This window comes from Melanostigma gelatinosum, assembly GCF_949748355.1.
Source record: "Melanostigma gelatinosum genome assembly, chromosome: 2".
Lineage (NCBI taxonomy): Eukaryota > Metazoa > Chordata > Actinopteri > Perciformes > Zoarcidae > Melanostigma > Melanostigma gelatinosum.
The window spans coordinates 24,888,609-24,909,023 of record NC_136635.1 but is presented as its reverse complement, the minus strand read 5'-3'; the positions used below and the strand labels follow the sequence as shown (position 1 = coordinate 24,909,023).

Genomic DNA, 20,415 nt, shown 5'->3' with positions numbered 1-20,415 from the left:
AAATCAAAGTGGAAAACACCCCAGACACTTCAACAGTTTAAAAACCCTCTGCAATCCAAATGGAGCAGAAGCAAGGTCTAAAACGGCCTCAAACAGGACCTCTAATAACAGCCTTTCTAGCCTTTGATGTGCTGCTTTCGTGGTTTAAGTAGCTATTCTTGGAAAGAGGAGGGAGAACTTTACCCTCTGTTAGTGATGTCACATTAAACACTGCTGAGCCTGTCCTCACAGCTTCAACAGCTGGAGAAGACATATTACACTATAAGCATTCATTTATTGTCACATATTGAATGATTTAGCAAATATGGGGGGAGAAAAACTATTTGAAATTCTGATTGACCAAAGGTTAAAATAACTGTTAAGCTGTTTTCACAGTTGGAATGAGATCTGGGATTTAGTTTCCTCTCTTTTTGACAAACTGTTTTTTCTTTCCTCTCTTTTCCACTCTGTGCCTCCAGTTCACCAATTTAGTTTGACTATTTTCCAAACTGCCACGTAGCTGTCTGTGTGATTTTGGGAATGGCCTGCATACACAGAGGACGGCCTGTCTGAACCTTGAACAGACCAGGTTCACGCTGTTAGCTGTCATATTGACTCAGCCAGCAGAAAGGGGTCACCCTCTCACTTTACATGACTCAGGGATGAAAGTGCTAACTCCTCAATCAGAGTCGTGTCCTACGGGTCACTCCTAGGGGTGAGGGGGTCTTTCCAAATGCATCCGTGAGACCTCCGTACCCTTCTGTTCACACAGACACACAAAAAAAAAACACGAGGGGCTGGCCTGTGGGCGGGGAATATGATAATAGCCTCTAGAGGAAGTGAGCACAGTGTAGTGGAATGTAGTTGCCATTAGTGGGAGTTGAACTGAGGCTGGCTAACAGCTAGCCTGCTGTGTTGAGTTGCTGAGCTGGAGACACAGAGGATAGTGATGAAAACATGCCTCACTTCACAGTGGTACCGGTGAAGGATCAAGCTCCGTCCAGCTACAACAGTCTAGAGGGGATTAACCGGGTGGATTACAGGGACACTGGACAGGACTACCCTGGTCATCAAGATACTGTCAGCTCTGATGGTAGGTCTCACCTAACTCACTGTTACTCGGCTCTTAATCTCCCAGCATGGGACACAACATGAAGTTCTGAATTTGATAAATGTGTCATGAAGTGATTGTTCGTGAGTTGCACCCAGGACAACATGGGGAAGGCGTGCTTTGTCCTGAGAGCTCTCTGAGCAGCTGGTTGTATGGTTACCATGGCAATTCTCCAGGGTCAGAAAGCAGTTTTCCCACATCAGGCAGGTCCGTCTTTTACAGCTCACTTTGGGTAGAGTTAAAGAAAACACATTACTTTTATCATGTTGGAGTATTTCGCTTTTGCCCGTGGAAGCCGTTTCAAATAAATTCAGGGACAAATGAGTATCAAAGGGGAAACAATGAAAGGGGGTGAGAACTGTGGTGGAAAACACAACGTGGGGGGGGGTCTACCACCTTCACTCACTTGTTTCTCCACTGCATCAGTATGAAAAGAGAGAGGGGGGGGGGGGGGCAGTCCCAGACTGAAGAGAAAGGGAAGACAAGGAGAGCAGTGAGGAGTTTGTAGCCGCTGGGTAGGATTATGTTCGAGCAATGTTCATTTGTGTGGGCTGACAGAGTTTTTAATAAAAGACACACATGGGTGCGGCTTTGCAATAAAGCACCCACGCTTCACCAAGCGCCCAGCAGCCCGGGCTGGGCACAAACCCACGCACTGACTGGCCACCCACTTATAGTACCTTACCGTCATGCTGACTGTGAGCTCCTTACAACTGGAAAAACATCAGAAAGGATCAGAGTTCAAGGCTGTAGACTCATCTCACTCGTGTTAATGAGCCTCCAGTGAGTGATCAACCAGTGTGTGCATATAGTCATGGGATGCATTTCTGTGTTTTCATCAATGTGTGAGTGCGTATGTATACATTTGCAGGCAAACTGGCCACGCAGATGAGATGATCTATGTTTCAGTGAGACACGGGGCTCAAATGGACTGAAATTTGAAGCGCAAGAAGAAGGAATCAAAGCACATGTTGACCTAGCACTCTGCTTGTATACTTCTGGAATGCATGGAAGTTACCCGTTAGAGCCAAATGACAATTTTCAAACACCAGATATGCAAGTTAATAAGATACTGTACAAAACAGTGTGTTAAAAAGTAGTGGCTTGAATGCTGTCTAAGTCGAACTCTGTTGGTTTTGATGATGGAGGGAACGCAGATGTCCTGATATAACCCTCAGAGTTTCACACAAGCGCGTTGCTCCCTCCCTTGCCTTCCTGCTGTCAGAATTATCTTGTTACCCAGCCGAAGAGAGCTTCCTGATGCCTGGGAACAACAACCACCATTAAGAGCTGTATGGGTGACTTAATGCTGGAAAGGAGGAGAAGAAGAAGAAGGAAGTGTGACTGATGAATAACGAGACGGAGCAAAGGGCACGCAGTGCGTTACCATTAACTTTCAAACATGTTGGAACTCAACAGTAGCCGCTCCTCAAGTCAATGTGGAGTGCATTGTTGTAGCATCTTTACTGTGTTATTCTAAGAGTTATTTAAGTATCATATCATCATTATTATTAAGCATAAATTCAAAGAAAAAAAGAGGTTTTGTTTCGGAGAGAGTGACAAGTGCAGAAAGAAGTATGGAACATGTACGGCATACTTTTGATATATACTTTTTACATTTTAGTTATGTACATATTCAATACTTTTCCAGCTTGAGTTTTACATGCAGCATTATGACATATTCAAGCAGTACAAATTTGGGTGGGAAGGTATTTGCTGTGGTAAAACCATCCAATGGATGATTTCATCATGGGAGTGGTGGGCTTGGGTATGGTTCATGTTGGATGTCTCAGCTATACAGAGTGACGTCTGCAGCATGGAGGAAGTGACACAGTGCACAGTCTGTTTCAGCCGATGAACTCGGCTCTGTTCAGCCCAGAACAGGATCAACAGTGTGGTCCTTGTAACTGTGCTGTACTCCTGAGCAAGAGAAACTGCCCTAATATAGTCACATTTCAGGGAGGAAAGTTGGTTTGCTGAGACTTTTTTACTGCTACATAATTGCTTGTTTGTTTGGAACATAATTTGTGTGTTATAATCTTGTTTGCTCAATTTCTAGTTTGTAAAAGTCTGATGTGAACTGAAAGAAAGGGACGTTTGTGGAAATATGTGGCAAGTACCTTCGACTGTTTTCTTGTTCATCTTCCGTCTCTGAGCCTCCATTTCTCAGTTTTAAAATTAGATTTTTGAGGCATGATTTGTTTATTGCAACATCACAACCTTAATGCCATCGTTCCAAACGATTGATAGCCTCGGAAATCTAGGAGGAAGAGTGGGCTTCTTAACTACTACCTAAGTGTCCTTTGGCGCCGCAAGTGGAGATCCCACGTGTATCAGAGTATGTGAAACAAGGCAACAAATAATATTTCATGAACTGAATGAAGCCAAGGTGCAGGAAATATGACTGTTGATGTAATAAATGACCCATCAATTCAATTAAATTTATAAAACTACAATTTGTTTCACAAAAAAAATAATTTGATCCGTTGTTCACGTTTTGATTCGTGCCAGGTATGTGCAGGTATTTCTGGGTAAATAATATAACCATGTCGTGCAAATATGTCTTTTGCTTGTGTTGGCCTCAACTAAACAGGTGCTGAGAAACTTGTGTGATGAGATTATTTGGAGAACACTGCTGTCTGTTCCTGCTCGTCTCTCAGGAGAACAGGATGACCATTCCTGTCACGTTGTCTGGTGTGCTGGTCAGATAACCCCTGAGAGATAAACAAACTTGGGGGGGGGGGGCTGTTGACAGAGTTAGAACAAATTCAGACAGGCACACAAACACTTATCAACCCTTAACAACTCTACAGTAACTTTGATTATTTGTGATACCCTAATAACTGATGAAGAAGATATTGTTTGAAACTAAATTATTTGTGACACATCATTTCCTATGATGCAACCGTCTTGCCATCCAATTATCTGCCATCTTTGCTCTATCTGTTCATTCACATCAAAGTGACAGCTGGGCAAGCAGGGCAGCTCAGATGTTGTTTCTTCCAATGTGTACCTCCAGGTGTTGTTGAGGATGCATTCAAATCCATCCAGGTTTTCCTGGGTTTACCAAGCTCTCCTTCACTGCCTCCCTTTTGACACTGAACAGAGATCAGTGCAAACATACATACTGTACTGGCCATGAAAACATAAACAGTTTAGTGTCTATACATAAAGGATGTTCACAATGTCTGCTCTGTTAAGCACTTTGTGATACTGTCTGTGAAAAGCGCTATAGAAATAAAATTCATTCATTCACTGGTACGTGATGAATGTGAAACTTGGGAATTATCACTGCTGTAGCATACTCGGATTGTAATACATTAGAAGTGTTTGGACGGAACTGCTTACAAGATAAGAGCATGAAACTTGAAAAATATTGCCCTTGCGATTGCAGACAAATTCTAGAAAATTCGAATGTAGCAGGCTTGTGTGTTTGTCCAAACTCTTCAGGCAGAAACAGGGTTGTTAGTATCACCGATCAGGAAATCATAATCGGAGAAGTAACTTCCAGCAAAGCAGCAACAGGGTCCTAGTTTATTGCCTTTACATTAAATGTATGATGTTCTGTCCTTCCTGAGAATTATTTTCAAACATAAATACAATGAAATATGAACGTTGCGACAGTCCTTTTTGGACATTGTAATAAAAAACCGTTTTCATGCTACAATGGAACCAGTGGCTCCCAAAACCTGATAATTGAAAGTGTATTCGGCCCTCATACTTGATTTTGGAGTGGGATTTCTGAAGATGTATAATAACGCCTGCATATACTTCTTGACCTCTTAATTAGGCTACTGCTGAAGGTATCTTCTTGTTCACTTTCCCTTCTTTTGTTTACAAGGAAAGAGCTGTCAGTCAGACTGCAATACATCAGTGTATAGGAGCAGTAAATTCACCACTACTTCCAACCTCCTCTGGACACGACCGGGTACAACTTGATCAATTACTGAAGTTACTTAAGAATGTACAGTTAACATTCACACAAAGCAACCATTTATGAGTGTGGGTTGTGTGTGCAGCAAATGCACAGCTTAAGCATCCTTAAGTGAAGCCATTTTGCGAAGACACCGGGGATAGACGATTCTCCCGTACAGACCACGCTTTGGGTTTGTTTAGTCATTAGTTCTACACCCATTGACGTAGCCATTTAGTTAATTTGTGTCTTTTTGAAAGTCTGTTGTACGATGCGCCTCTTTCCGCCCACCTTTACCCCCTGAGGTAATCAGGCTGAGCTGCTGTCCTTTTCTCATCATTAGCACACATCAAAGCTGATATGTTTTGCTGTACGGCTCAGCAGGTTAGCATTCCAATGCTCTGTTCAGATGCTGCTCCGAATGGAGCACAGCTACTGCCGCTAACATTGGCCTATCGCTAAAGCCGAATTACATTGTTACTTGCCATGGGCTCGAGGAGAAAAAAACATAACATATGCTGAAATATACGGTGTAGGGCTACAAATTCAAACACATAATGCACAACTGGGCTGTGCTTTTGTCAGATTTTGGACATCCACTGCTGCGTATAATGGAAATGAGGCTTCAAGTCATTCAGGTACAGCTGGGCTATTTTCCACAAAGAAATACTCCAAAAAGTAATGTCAAAGTAATGTCAAAGTTTTAGTTCAGTCTGACGATCGGTTGCTAATTCATTATTTTGCCATCACGCAACTGGTTGGAAAAAGCAAAGCTGGTGGAGTTCAGACAGTAAAAGGTTCAGAGTGGCTCAGAGTGTTTGGAGGATCATTTTACAGGCCCAGAAACATAAACAATGAGCAGGATATCGCGGGCAGTACGGAATAAGTTTACCCTTTAACCATTTGACCTGCTGCCAGGCAACAGTTGTATCATGTTTGCCTAACCCAGGGGCATGATCACGTCTAGCTATGCTTTGACGGCATGCAGCTTACAAAAGCAGAAGGAGCAAATATGCACATGTGTCCTTCACTGTCTCTCTCTATTTTACACACACACTTATCCAAACACACACACACACACACACACACACACACTCCACCTCCAAACACATAATCAGGAGAACATTATTGCCAACTAACTGCACAAAGCAGAGTTAGCTCAGCTTTACTACTTCTCTGCCTCTCTGTGTTAAGTCCTAAGTGTTTATTAAAGGGGAAATTTAGCAAAGAAGCTTTTTCAAATCCTGAGAAGCTAATGGACAGGGATATTGTTTTCCATGACTAATCAGCTTTGGAAAAAAGGGCAGACACATTGCTGTTAAGTTTCCTTCTGCCTGTAACATTAGTGCCTTTTGAAAAGTCCATTTGAAATATAAAAGTGAAACCTCTTGAATACTCCAAATGTCCTGCCTAAGTACACTGTACAGTCTTGATAAAAAATGTCTTGAAGATGTTTTGCAGGAAGGTTTGAAAGTTGCTTTTTGGACCTATAAGTAATATTGATGTTGTCGATGTAGAGTTGCCTGAGACTTTGTTTTTGTTGTTCAAGTCATGTACTTTGCACTTTGAAAACACTTGACAACGTAGTATCTTCTCAGGGAATTGATCTAGTTGTCAACACACAGCAAATCACACCCAGCATTCCCTGAAACATAGGCAGTCTGTCGAAACATTTGCTTTGGAATTTAGGTGCAATATAAAAGCTCAAATATTACATATAATCATGGATTATGATAGTGTGTGTTTTTGTCTTATTTATTTCTGACAAGGTACAAGTGTACACCAAAACTTTATACTTCTTGATAAGAAACCTCGACAACAAATCCTTTCAATAACCGAACAGTAAAATGATACAGTAGCGTGTCTCTAGATAGTTAGTGGAAAGTACAAGTCATGTACACCCTTGCTTAACTTCTCTACCTTGATATATATACCTTGTGAATGTACCAGTCTTTGATCTTCTGGCGGTGGAGCGGTTTTGGTGGGGTCACAGGTGACCTGTCGGTACATGCTGCTGCAAAGCCTCTGTGCTGTTCTGGGCACACAGCAAGACTCTTCTTATGTGCCTTCATAACAAGCCAGTTAATCTTTAATCCTTTTAATTCGACATTTAATGTGAGGTTATTAACAAGAGACCCCCACTGTTTCCTCATTGTTAAAGTGTCTTTTATTTTGCTGGTCCAATAAATGGACTGAGCCGGAAGCGGAACTATTTTCGGTTTTAACATTAGGATATAGTCCTTGGAGCAACACCGACTGAGTGCAGCGCCTGCCAGGAAACTTTTGAACGGATGTAATTCTATGGAGCAACATCAATCTGCACTGCTCCGAAAATGTCAGATGTCTCTTTAAGTTACTCAGTGCCTCCATCTCATCCACAGCAGTCTCCCTTCATTGCTGCTTCAAACACATTGTTTTTATACCATACCACTGACAGCGAGATGACACTAGAGGACCGTGTTGGCATTCGTTTTACATCTATCTCTTTCCAGGCATAACTCCCATCCTTCTGTGCTGTTAGGGATCTGTAAAGACAGACCCATGGGAATTTGGCTTTCATGCCTTAAATGATCTCTCATTTCTTTTTTTTTTTACAGGTTTTTTACAGGTTTTTGCACTACCTTGTCATTTGCAAGTGCCTTCATCATTTTAATTGTTTATTGTAAGAAACCTTAAACAAACCTTGCTTTAATTGAGAACATTTACATCACGTCTTGTCTCTTAACATCACATTCAAGTTATTGTTTTGCTTATTGCTATACTCTTGGAGTAATGTTTTGGTCTGATGATACCCCAAGATTTTTCCACACTGAACATCAGTACAATTTAGGAATACAGATACTGTTGTACTGCACTTTTCTTGGGATACCTTCAACCCAACCCAAGGCTCTTAGATCCCTATGAGCATACATGTGGCGTGCGTGTGTGTGTGTGCTTGAGCTTGTTAGTCAGAGAGTTACCCCCGTACCTTCCACTCCCCACCTCTCACCCCCCTCACCGTGCACCATGTGTTAAATCAGGTCCCTGAATAAGTATTCCCCCCGGGCAACCTCGTGTCCTGGATAGTAATCGACGATTCCCCAAGCCAGATCACAGAGTACTCTGTGGCAGTCCGCATACAGCTCATAACTATGCTTACCCAGAGTGAATGCAGTGGGACACAGAACACAGGTGAGTGAGGACCAGCACTGAAGCTCAACCAACTCACTTACAACAAGGCCGGTATATTTTCAATGCTGTTGAGGATCTTTTTCTATTTCATTCCCTCTTGGTTAAATTGGCAGACTTTTTGTTGCAGGATTAATTTTGGCTTTGAGATGCCGTCGTTAAAGTGTACATGCTCTAATAACCCAATGTTTGGTCATTTCGAGGTAATGAGGTGTGTGTATGTGTGTGTGTGTGTGCTACTTTGCGTGCAATAATTGCCCAAGGCACTGTGCTCATCTCTGCTTGATTCTTTTCTTCAAAAGTTAATGAGAGTAAAATCTAATTATATGCCTGTTTATCACCTGGACTTTTCCTTGTCGGTCTGTGCTGCGTTTGGCCCTTCACTGCAGCTTCGCTGCAGGAGCTGTATTCATGAAGTTTACTGCTACATGGGGATTATTAAGATGTTCTAATTGTAATTTATAGTGGCAGTTAAAAGCTGACTGAATATTGAAAACAAATTGCCATGGAAAATGTTTGAAATTGGTATATGTCTGTATTAATTACATAGGCAATGGCATTTGGCTGCTATTTATATTTTTAAATTGGTGACATTAATTAAAACAATTACTGTTTTATTGTTTATCCATCAATGACTGTTGATCTCTATTGACACCTTGCTTATATAATTTAATGCCACCTATCTTTTTTTCATCAAGTACCACATTGTAGATGTACTTGTGACTATTTTCGTCAATAATAGCAGGTCCATAGTTAATTCAATTAATATTTGATGTCAACTAAAAGTGACATAATTAAGCTGAGAAGCATCCATTTTTAATTAAAAAAAAATACGACATGTATTTCTGATCTTTAAAAATGTAAGTACCAGTAAGCATTGATTTCACCGAATTATGTGTCTTGTTACATTAGAGATTTGATACCGAGTCTGGGTTTTACAGTAAATAAAGCATCGTCTTAAGACAGGGTGGTGAATTATTGCAGGTTTTACAAACTTTCATATAAATCATGTCAGTAAAGCACATTGACTTGATGTTGCAGTTTATGTTACAAGCATGCCTCCAATATATCTTTAAGAACAATGTTTGCCTGATGTATTGACGGGAGAATATTTGATTGACCCTACAGCTCAAATTGTTGCTTGGCCAAAAAGCAACTTTGTTTTTATTGTTAACCTTAAGTCATTCATCCTCTCTCTACTAGGACATGGGAATCATAAAGAAGACAGTCCATTTCTCAACAGTGCTGATGCTGCTTGCAAGAAGACTGACTTCTATGACAGGAACTTGGCTTTGTTTGAGGTCCGTTATTTTTATTTCCCAATATTTCTGTCAGACGATAGACTTGTACCAAACTCATAACTTCTTCCCTCCAGGAAGAGCTGGACATCCGGCCGAAGGTTTCCTCTCTGCTCAGCCGCTTGGTCAGCTACACCAACATCACCCAGGGAGCCAAGGAGCATGAGGAGGCGGAGAGCACTGAGGCCTCACGTAGGAAGACCCCCAAGGTCAGGATTCAGGGCACAGCAGAGGAACACTATGCCTCGCTGTTTATTTTTAATTACTTGTACACTCAGTCTTTGGAAGTTTAGAAACAGTATCCTCCATCTCTGGCTCTCTCTTTGCCTCGCTATCCAAGTTCTAGTTCTGTATTAAGAGCTGTTGATTGATTGCTAATGCCTTTGCGAGCTCTGCCGTGCGACAGTGGCCGTGTACGACCTGGATACGTGCAAAGAGCTGATAACGTGATGGAAAGACCTTTAAAAAAATGAACACAAATCAATACAAATTATAAATACATGTGTTTCCTGCAATGTCATGGTCAATATTCCTCTCTCTCTCTAATGCCCCTCTCATTCTCTCCTTTCTATCAGTCTCCCAACATGGGCACTCTGATGGGAGTCTACTTGCCGTGTCTGCAGAACATCTTTGGTGTCATTCTTTTCCTCCGACTGACGTGGATTGTTGGGATGGCTGGCATCATGCAGTCCCTCCTGATTGTCCTCATGTGCTGCTCCTGTGTTAGTATGAGCACAGACACGTGCTGTACTGTAAACACAAACTGTACTGTACTGCACACAGACACACACTACATCGCTGTGTTGATTCTGCCAACAATGGGAGCCAGCTTTTGTTGCTAAACCAAGCAATATAATCCACACGGTTGTATTAGCAGCAGAAATTATTTAAAGGAACCAGTCATCAGAAAATCAAATATATTGCATATGTTTCCTCTTACCTGCCCTGCTAATTATCAATCTAGATTGTTTTAGTCTCAGTTGGCTGGTTTTTGGAGATGTGGAACTTGGCTTGTGGTGCATAAAGCACCAATGTATTTGAAAAAGTCAACAGCAATATCTTTTTCCAGAAATCACGTCACTCAATATAATCCATGTTAATTAATGTAACGCCCACACATGTGTCCTTTTCCATCTTAACCATATTTTCTCCTTTCCTTTACAGACAATGCTCACAGCCATATCAATGAGTGCCATTGCTACTAATGGTGTTGTTCCAGGTAATACTTTAAATCCCTCACACTCCATTATATTCACTTAATAACTCCCTCAGCATACTGTTCATTTATCCAGCAGATATTATAGCTACTTTTGTAGACTTTTTTTCATTTTCTGTTTTATTAATTTTTTTTACAAGATTTTGTAAAATATTTCATTGCTGAATTTTCATTATTGGGACATGAACTGGTTTTCAAATAATTACTTGCTCAGCCTTGATATATCCGGACTGCTCTGAATCTCTCTAAGTCGATGCAGAAGTTACATTTTTCATGACATTTTCTTCCACTTGAGGGCAGCAGAAATGTACCGTTGTGTCCCACTGCATGTGGTACAGACTGTGGGCTTTTCAGTGGCTTTCTGTGTGTAACACTTTGTTGTTCTGTCGTAGCTGGAGGGGCATACTTCATGATCTCCCGCTCCCTTGGCCCTGAGTTTGGAGGAGCTGTGGGGCTGTGCTTCTACTTGGGCACTACCTTTGCTTCTGCCATGTACATACTGGGGGCCATCGAAATCTTCTTGGTCAGTTTGCTAAAATATTATTCTGAGGTTTTAGTCCAGCTCACATTTGTATGACTCGATATACTTCCTAAATGCTGTTCTTTATTAAAATGTGTTAGCTATTACATGAGTTTTAACTGCACTGTATATGGCAGTAATGGTCCTGTTGTAAAATTATTCTCTCCTCAGAAATATCTGGTCCCCCAGGCGGCCATATTTCACGCCACAGACACTCTTGGGAGTGACAGTGCCATGCTGAATAATATGCGAGTCTACGGCACTATCTGCCTGAGCCTGATGGCTGTGGTGGTTTTTGTAGGAGTCAAATATGTCAACAAGCTGGCCTCTCTTTTCCTGGCCTGCGTGATTATCTCAATTGTCTCCATCTATGCTGGGGCATTCAAATCCATGACTCATCCCCCAGAGTTCCCGTAAGTCTGAAGAATAAACATGTGCCTTCACAGAAAGTATGGTGAATTATGCCCACAATAATACGGATTTAGTTCTTATGGGGGCGAGAGCGCTCTTTTTTTTAAATTTAGAAATAATACAGATTTCTCTCTCCTTATTACTATTATGTTGTCAACATATATTTAACATGTTGTTTCATCATAGTTTTTTCCTGTGTTGTCATGATTCTGTCCACCATGATGTTGGTGGTGGAAATAAAGATGGCTGACATAGTCATGATTTTAATTGTGTCCATGTTATTGCTGTAGGATCTGCATGCTGGGAAACAGGACGTTGGTGAGAGATCGCTTCGATGTATGTGCTAAGACTGTGATAAAGGGCAACGTCACAGTGCCCAGTCAGCTGTGGGAAAGGTTCTGTCTGCTGGGGAACATGAGCAGCATTCAGTGTGATGACTACTTCATTCAGAACAATGTGACAGAGATACCGGGCATCCCTGGACTGAGCAGTGGGGTCATTAGAGGTAAACTCATCATAAATTGCAGAGGGGTTAAAATACACACTATGAGATTTTGTTTCATAATAAAAGTTAACGACTCATAATGTTCCAAGTATATACAGTATATATATCATTACTACATAGCGATAAAGGGGTAGCAAACAGTATTAGTAAACCCAGCAAGAACAATTTGCATTTTTCACATTGTGCTATCATTTTTAGGAATTTTAAGATTCAACATTCATTATCTTGAAATTGTATGACGTTTTGTCAAAATGATATCCCTAAATTTAGAAATGTCTTGCATCAGTGAAGAACACACAGGCCTGTTAGAATGATAGTCGATTCTAATGCGTTTGTTGCCAATGTGTTCAACGTCAGTTCTCTGTTGTTAGAGAACATGTGGGGCGACTACCAACAAAAAGGGGAGATCTTAGAGAAGGCGGGGCTACAGTCAGTGGATGCCCACGGTGCCATGGAGAACTTTGGCATGTATGTGTCAGCCGACATCGCTACATCATTCACACTCCTTGTGGGGATCTTCTTCCCATCTGCCACAGGTAAACAACAAGTCTGTTGTCTGCATGGAAGTGCAAAAATGATTCTTTCCAAACTTGTTTACCCGATATCTTATGTCATGTATCAAATTATGATTGTGACAACAAACGTACATCTGTAATGTAGACATGATTTTTGATGCAATCTCAAGCCATGAATTGGAACTTAAGCCACCTGCTATGTTATGTTATATACATTTTTTACAAAAGTAACTTACACACAGTGAAAAAGTAAAGATTTAAACCTTCCTCTAATCCAACCAGCAGGGGGCAGAGTTAAACAGCTTTTACATGTCATAATGTCTGTTTTTATCAACTGTCTATTTTGCCTTAAAGGTATCATGGCAGGCTCCAACAGGTCTGGGGATCTGCGTGACGCTCAAAAGTCCATCCCTGTGGGAACTATCTTAGCTATCACTACTACTTCACTCGTTTGTATCCTTATTTTGGTGGCTACCCACAATAAAAGTAACAATCTTTGCAGATTTGATGTACATCGTTGTGTCAACTTGAGCTCCTTGACCTCTTGTATTCAGATTTCAGCTCTGTGGTCCTGTTTGGGTCTTGTATTGAAGGAGTAGTCCTTAGGGACAAGTAAGTTCACCTGTGTCCTACTGCATGTTTGCACTTTTATCAAGACACTTCTGGTTGGGTAAAAATAAACAATACAAAATAAAGACAACTTCATCATAAAAGTCAGGACGTATTCTTTTTCATATTCAGTATTCATGCACTTGTAGGTTTGGAGACGCAGTTAGAAAGAACCTGGTGGTGGGGACGCTCTCCTGGCCGTCTCCGTGGGTTATTGTCATTGGCTCCTTCTTCTCTACTGTTGGGGCGGGCCTTCAGTCCCTCACTGGGGCTCCCCGACTTCTACAGGCGATTGCCAAGGACAACATCATACCTTTTCTCAGGGTGAGACAGTACACACTGTTGATGATAAACTTTTGATTGTCGTTGCAAGACAGAAATGGCTCCCACAGACTTGACTGACATACAGTCAGAGACAACATGTTACTCCATAGTCTGTTTGTTATTACTTCCAAAAGTTGAATATTCAGGATAACCTCTGTTCAATGTTGAGTTGGACATGTTTGCTGATATTTGACTTGCAGGCTTATTTGAATATGATGCAGCACCAAACATGAAGTGATTTGCATTGCTTCCTATGAATGGTTTTGAATTTATTTTTGTTTCAGGTGTTTGGTCACGGAAAGACCAATGGCGAGCCTACATGGGCCCTACTACTGACTGGTCTCATAGCTGAGCTGGGCATCCTTATTGCCTCACTGGATATGGTGGCTCCCATCCTTTCCATGTAAGCTCACATACATACACATGCCAAAAATATGACATGTGCCAAGTATAAAATGCACACACCCCATACATTTTATTTCACTCAAACATTGTGTACATGCATTTCATCATTTCTGAGTTAGGTTGAGGCCGACTACACCACTAAAGATGTATTATCTACTTCCAATATGTTGGAAATTATCCTTGTGTTTGTTCAACAGGTTCTTCTTGATGTGCTATCTCTTTGTGAACCTAGCCTGTGCAGTTCAGACTCTTTTACGGACACCGAACTGGAGGCCACGGTTTAAATATTACCACTGGTGAGTACATTTCTTACAAGGGTGGGAGCACACTTCATTTTCACCAGTCAGATTGTCCAGGCTGTCATACTTGTAAATAATAATGCTGTTGTTGTTATGCTAAAACATCTCTTCCGGCTTTATGTGTCACAACCACAGGGCTCTGTCCTTCCTCGGCATGAGTATGTGTCTGGCTCTGATGTTCATCTCCTCCTGGTACTATGCTATTGTGGCCATGGTAATTGCTGGGATGATCTACAAATACATTGAGTACCAAGGGTATGTCTCCTGTCTAATCAGCATTTGTATATTTGTCTTTGGTTGTGTCTCTGTGTTTCTGTCCGACACATCTGTAATGGATGCTGGCGGACAGCCGCCCACTTACATTGTTTGTCGTCCCTTATGTTTGTGCTTTGTCTCTCCCACTCACAAAACAACAGAGCAGAGAAGGAGTGGGGGGACGGAATACGAGGACTGTCCCTTAGTGCTGCACGTTACTCCCTGTTAAGGCTGGAGGTTGGACCCCCACACACCAAGAACTGGAGGTACAGCTACACCTGGAAGAGACTCTCTGAATGTATCCACAAAAACTCCTTTGGATTGCACAATCCAAAGGAGCCACAATCTATAGTGGAATATAAATAATAGGTTATCTACCCTCTATAAAAAATGTCCCTGGAGAATGATGATAATGCCACACAAAATAATCAACATATGATAGATTTACTACCAGCTGTAATGCATACTGACACACAATGAGTAAATGCCATGTATTTGTGTACAGTTTTGGGAAGTTGTGGTTGTAGGAAGGGTTTCAGTTTTAATATTTCTAGCTTGCTTGCTGGGCATTTCCACTAAGTTAGTGCGACAGCTTTTGACGTAATGTATAACCACTCTGATGCTGCACTTCCTCTTTTGCCTCTCATTCTAAATGTGATGACAGTGACTAAACACGGCTAGTCTTGAAAGTTTTTTGAATGTGGAACGAAGAATGGAATGATGGCAGCATGTCAATAAAATGTAAAGACGGTAGTCCAGTAAGCACTGAAACTGTCTCGGTTATGACTGAGATCAATTTGACAGAGAAGAGACAATAGTTATTTTATATGTTTAGATCACACGTATATATTTACTTTATTCACAGTTTAACAGTTATATGTGCCCTTGATGGCTTAACATCCCTCTTTTGTCCTCTAATGTCTGCGCTGCTTTCTATACAGCAAAACAATATGCATTGTTCTAAGTACTTTGGTAACAGTCTTTTAACAGGGCGTGCAAAGACGCACCTTTTGATCCGATCTTTGAATCTGTCCACGACAGACCTCAGCTGCTTGTGCTGTTGAAGCTCGATGAGGACCTCCACGTAAAATATCCTCGTCTGCTCACCTTTGCCTCGCAGCTGAAGGCAGGGAAGGGTCTGACCATTGTGGGCTCTGTCATCCAGGGCAACTTCCTGGACAGCTATGGGGAAATGCAGGCAGCTGAGCAGGTAAATACTAGAAAGGGGTGTGCTGAACATGCTCGATACAGTCCTCTATTGTACTCTGTTGCTGACTGTGTCGCAACTAATTGTTACAAAAGACCACCTTTTGTGATGTGAAAAGCACAATGAAGCGAAAACATGCTTCATTGTGAATTTTCAATTTGTGTGACGTTTCTTCCTCAGCAACTGTTTTTCAAGCATTTGGCACTTTAATCAAAGGGCATGGCTGGAAACAGCTTGTTGTTGTCACTACAATATGGGGCCAATGAGCCATTTCGGATACAATAAGGGACTGTTGTGGGAACATTTTCCATAATGTGTTGTGTTTGGTAGAGAAATGCCCTTTTTTATGTGACAACAACCGGAGAAATGAATCCCTCATTCTCGATTCACTTAGTTCTAAGACAATACTTATGCATGATGTATCAATAATTATCATTAGAGCTATACAGGGAGGTAGTGAAGGTAAAACCTAATTCTGTGGTTTTGCTGTATACATCTTTTATTTTAAAGCATTTAGCAAACATGGTTCATCTGCTTACTCCTTATTGATATCATAGGCTGAAGCTCCGTTTGTTTTTACATTTTTTCTGCCAGGCCATTAAGCATATGATGGAGATTGAGCGAGTCAAAGGTTTCTGCCAGACCGTGGTGGCGTCTAAGGTGCGGGAGGGTATTGTCCACCTGATCCAGTCCTGTGGTCTGGGGGGCATGAAGCACAACACTGTGGTGCTGGGCTGGCCGTACGCCTGGAGACAGAGCGAGGACCCTCGTGCCTGGAAGACTTTCATCAGTAAGAGTCTCACTGAAATACTGTTGATACAATAGGACACTTAAAGGGGACAATCAGAATCTGCACTATAGCACCCCTATTAATTGACTGCCAACCCAAATTGCATAATGTTTTCAGGCACAAGTATTTAGTTGCCACACTTAAATGCACTTAACAATCAGCTCCCTATTATGAATGTGAAGATAGAGCAATCGTTGCAAAAGCTCATTTGAATATACTATTTGGAATACATTTTGTGTTAGTTTCCGTTTGGCTTGTACTGAATGTAAGCTGTTGCAAAATGATTTCGTACAGTTAATATTCGTGCCTCCATGTTTTCATCTCTACTCAGACACAGTTCGCTGCACCACAGCTGCCCACCTGGCCCTGATGGTGCCCAAAAATGTGTCCTTCTACCCGAGCAACCATGAACGCTTCACAGATGGCAACATTGACGTTTGGTGGATCGTCCATGATGGGGGGATGCTAATGCTGCTGCCTTTCCTGCTCAAACTTCATAAAGTGAGACAGCAGATATCCTTTGAGTCCAATATTCTACTTTACATGTTGCGAATAAAACAAAAACTGTGTCACTGTAATCCTTCCAAACGCACACGCTGTTCTTGAATAGTCTTTGTTCGATTTAGTTTGATGTTATTTGGGACTTGACGTGTGTTTTCTGAAAGCAATTATAGTCACATTTGTTGTGTATAGCACATGGTATTTAACTATAGTCATATTTGTCTTTTTGCATAGGTTTGGCGGAAATGCAAAATGCGTATCTTCACTGTAGCCCAGATGGATGATAACAGCATCCAGATGAAGAAAGATCTGGCCATGTTCCTGTACCAGCTGAGAATAGAGGCTGAGGTGGAGGTGGTGGAGATGGTGAGGATCACTCGCACACTACTACTAATCTGAGCAAAAGTGAAGACTTCTATAGAGTTGTTATGGCTAGAGCCAGAACACATTGAACTCAGTAATAAAACCAGATGTCCATTATTGCAGGATTGTTTCACAGAAAATTGCTTGGCTTATTGACTCTAATTTCACTGTCACTCCGTCTATGTTCAACAGAGACATACAGTATATTTAAATTGGATTAACCACAATCTTTTTTTCAAATGCTACTTTAGCATGACAGTGACATCTCGGCATACACCTACGAGAGAACGTTAATGATGGAGCAGCGGTCTCAGATGTTGAGGCAAATGAGGCTGTCCAGTGCAGAAAGACAAAGAGAGGTATGTTTTCTTTGTGTGTGTAGTATTTATTCTTAAAATGTACAAATAAAACAAATTCATAACATATAATGCATGATAAATCATTGAGAGACTGCTGTTTTGTTGTTTTAGAATCTTCACTACTGGTGGTCCGCTACAATTGGGGAATTTAACCTGCTCTAACTTAACTCTATTTATTGCTATGAGTAAAGGTTTTATGTACATACAGTATATTGAAATCAAAGCCTTATGATATTCCCAATGGCACTTGCAGGCCCAGCTGGTTAAGGACAGACACTCTTTGGTGCGTATGGGAAGTCTATACTCAGACGAGGAGGAGGAAGTGGTGGATGCTCCGCCAGAGAAGGGTCAGATGACTTGGACAAGAGAGAAGTGTGAGGCTGAGAGGAAGAACAGAAACAATGCACCTGAGAACTTCAGAGAACTCATGAGCCTCAAACCGTGAGTTGCATTCAGTTAACCTCAGCATCTTCTTTAACGCCTCTTATTTAACCAATAACACCTGTAGCATTTAATGCTAAACCATTTTACCTTGTCTTTTTTCACCTTATTGTTCCCGTTTGGTTTCTCTCACAGCGAGCACTTGCTTTAAAATTGTAAAAAGTACAATAAGTTTATGAGCACAAATCCTTTTCCCTCTGTCTGTCCTCCTTGCTGCATTCTAGGGATCAGTCCAATGTGCGGCGAATGCATACGGCTGTGAAGCTGAACGAGGTAATAGTCAATAGGTCCCATGATGCTCGATTAGTGCTGCTCAACATGCCAGGGCCACCGCGAAACACGGATGGAGATGAAAACTGTATCCTTTACCAAAATGATCAAACAAAAAGGTGTCATAATTGCAGAGACGATTTTGGGGCTGCAGTACACACACACACACCAAGTGTGTAGGCTATTGTTTGGCAGTTTTTACTTAACGTGTATTCCAGATATGGAGTTTCTGGAGGTGTTGACTGAAGGTTTGGAAAGAGTGCTGCTGGTCCGAGGCGGAGGTCGGGAGGTTATCACCATCTACTCATGATCAATTATTAGCTGCTACACAGGAGCGTCTGCCTCATCAGAATACCGGTACATTCCACCTCTAGAAAGGAGGCAGAACCCGCTGGTTAGACGCATGGCTGTCACTTTGATTGTGAAGTATGTATTTTTCAGTACAAAACGTTTTTTCTATTCTTGTAGAATATTGGCACACACTAGTGTACATATCCACCTATATGTTTGCAACTCTGCCATTCTTACAAATGAAATCTGTTATTTTTCTCCCTCATAAATCAATACTTGTGTGTCAAACACAAACTTTTGATTTATTTATAGGTCACAAATACCTCTTATATATGATAATAAGCCTATATTTGACAGACTATGGCAGACTAGTACACATGTTGGGTGAAGAGTTTTGATAGTGTGCCAGATTTGTATTCTGAAACAGCTCTTTGATTATTCTGGGAGCACATCTTTATTTATTTATTTATTTCAACATTTCCCCACTGAGGTAAAGAAAATGTTACTGATGACAATGAACACAGTGCTTGACGTTGGTTGTGCTGTAAAGGTGGCCAGAGATCATGAAGTAAGTTTTTAAAAAGAGTTATAATTTATGATTTTTTTGACAGATATGTTTGCTGTTTATATGAGAGAAAAGTGTATATGAATGACTTTTGAACCGTTACATTTGTACTTTTTCTACAGACCCGAAAAGCTTATCTGCACACAGAAAAGATGGCTTCATTTAAAGTTATAGTCCTTAAGATTTCAATAAAATCATGTTCTGCATTTCTTCTGCAATAGACATTTGATATTTTTACACTTAATGGCAATTGCAAATACCATTCTACATGGTAGTTTTTATCATTAGTGGCGGAGTCTGCCATTCCCGCACAGGATTTAAATTGGCTTACTTCACATTCCTACAATGTTAGTTTGTTTGTTTGTGCTGTAAACAAATACAGCAGTTGGTATTGTGTTGTAATTCTGACAAAGTAGCTGCTCAAGCAGTGTTTGCTGCAGTATTACACTGCGCCATCGTTGAGGCCAAATCAACCGTGGCTGAAATCTTAAGGAATTTCAGCTTGAAGCAATTCTGACCTCAGCTACATGAGACTTCCAGACACCGTTTGTGTCTTTTCAAGTATTTTTCTGATAAGCTGAGTATTTAAGGATATCCTACTGTGTCAAGAACAACTGTTCTACGATCTGTAGCAAAGAGTGTGGCCTTCCCTTCACTGAAATCAAAATAGGTTTTGGCACAATCAAATTTTTACATGGAAACTTTATGTTGGCAATGTTTTAGTGAAGCCATTAGTAATCCTTTTGAAGAGCTATGAGGTCATTGTTTTCATGTCAAAACCCTGCACATTGTGTTGCAACATCAAAATGAGCACACTAAAGCAAATTAGTCTTTGTTAGCGAGACATGGATCTTTATCTGAACAAGACAAATCGTTGCTGTGTGCTGTTCCAAGTTAAAGATTTTTGTTTTCGTTATTTCTATGTGAAACATTTTCCCGTTTGGCCAAAGGGCAGAATAGTTCACATTAAAATGCACTTTGTTTTTCTAAACCTCCATGATATCTGGTTTTTCTGTAAGATCAAATAAAAAAGAACATCAGTTTGTTAACTGCTGCCTCTGTCCTATTTCCTGCTCGCTGGTCAACAATACATCAAAAAA

General features: G+C 41.1%; 1 protein-coding gene across 1 annotated transcript; it reads left to right on the top strand.

Moving 5' to 3' along the window:
- The first annotated feature begins 886 nt into the window (after positions 1–886).
- Positions 887–20,364, top strand: slc12a4 (solute carrier family 12 member 4). The gene is made up of 24 exons (XM_079290622.1): positions 887–1,072; positions 9,375–9,472; positions 9,547–9,678; positions 10,045–10,191; positions 10,634–10,688; positions 11,078–11,208; positions 11,377–11,618; positions 11,907–12,121; positions 12,493–12,657; positions 12,991–13,089; positions 13,191–13,248; positions 13,395–13,569; positions 13,854–13,972; positions 14,172–14,270; positions 14,409–14,528; positions 14,690–14,794; positions 15,570–15,738; positions 16,330–16,525; positions 16,857–17,026; positions 17,261–17,392; positions 17,641–17,748; positions 18,002–18,189; positions 18,414–18,547; positions 18,678–20,364. Exons 1-24 carry the CDS (start codon positions 937–939, stop codon positions 18,767–18,769), a joined length of 3,285 nt encoding a protein of 1,094 aa, XP_079146748.1. The 5' UTR covers positions 887–936; the 3' UTR covers positions 18,770–20,364.
- Positions 20,365–20,415: the final 51 nt, after the last annotated feature.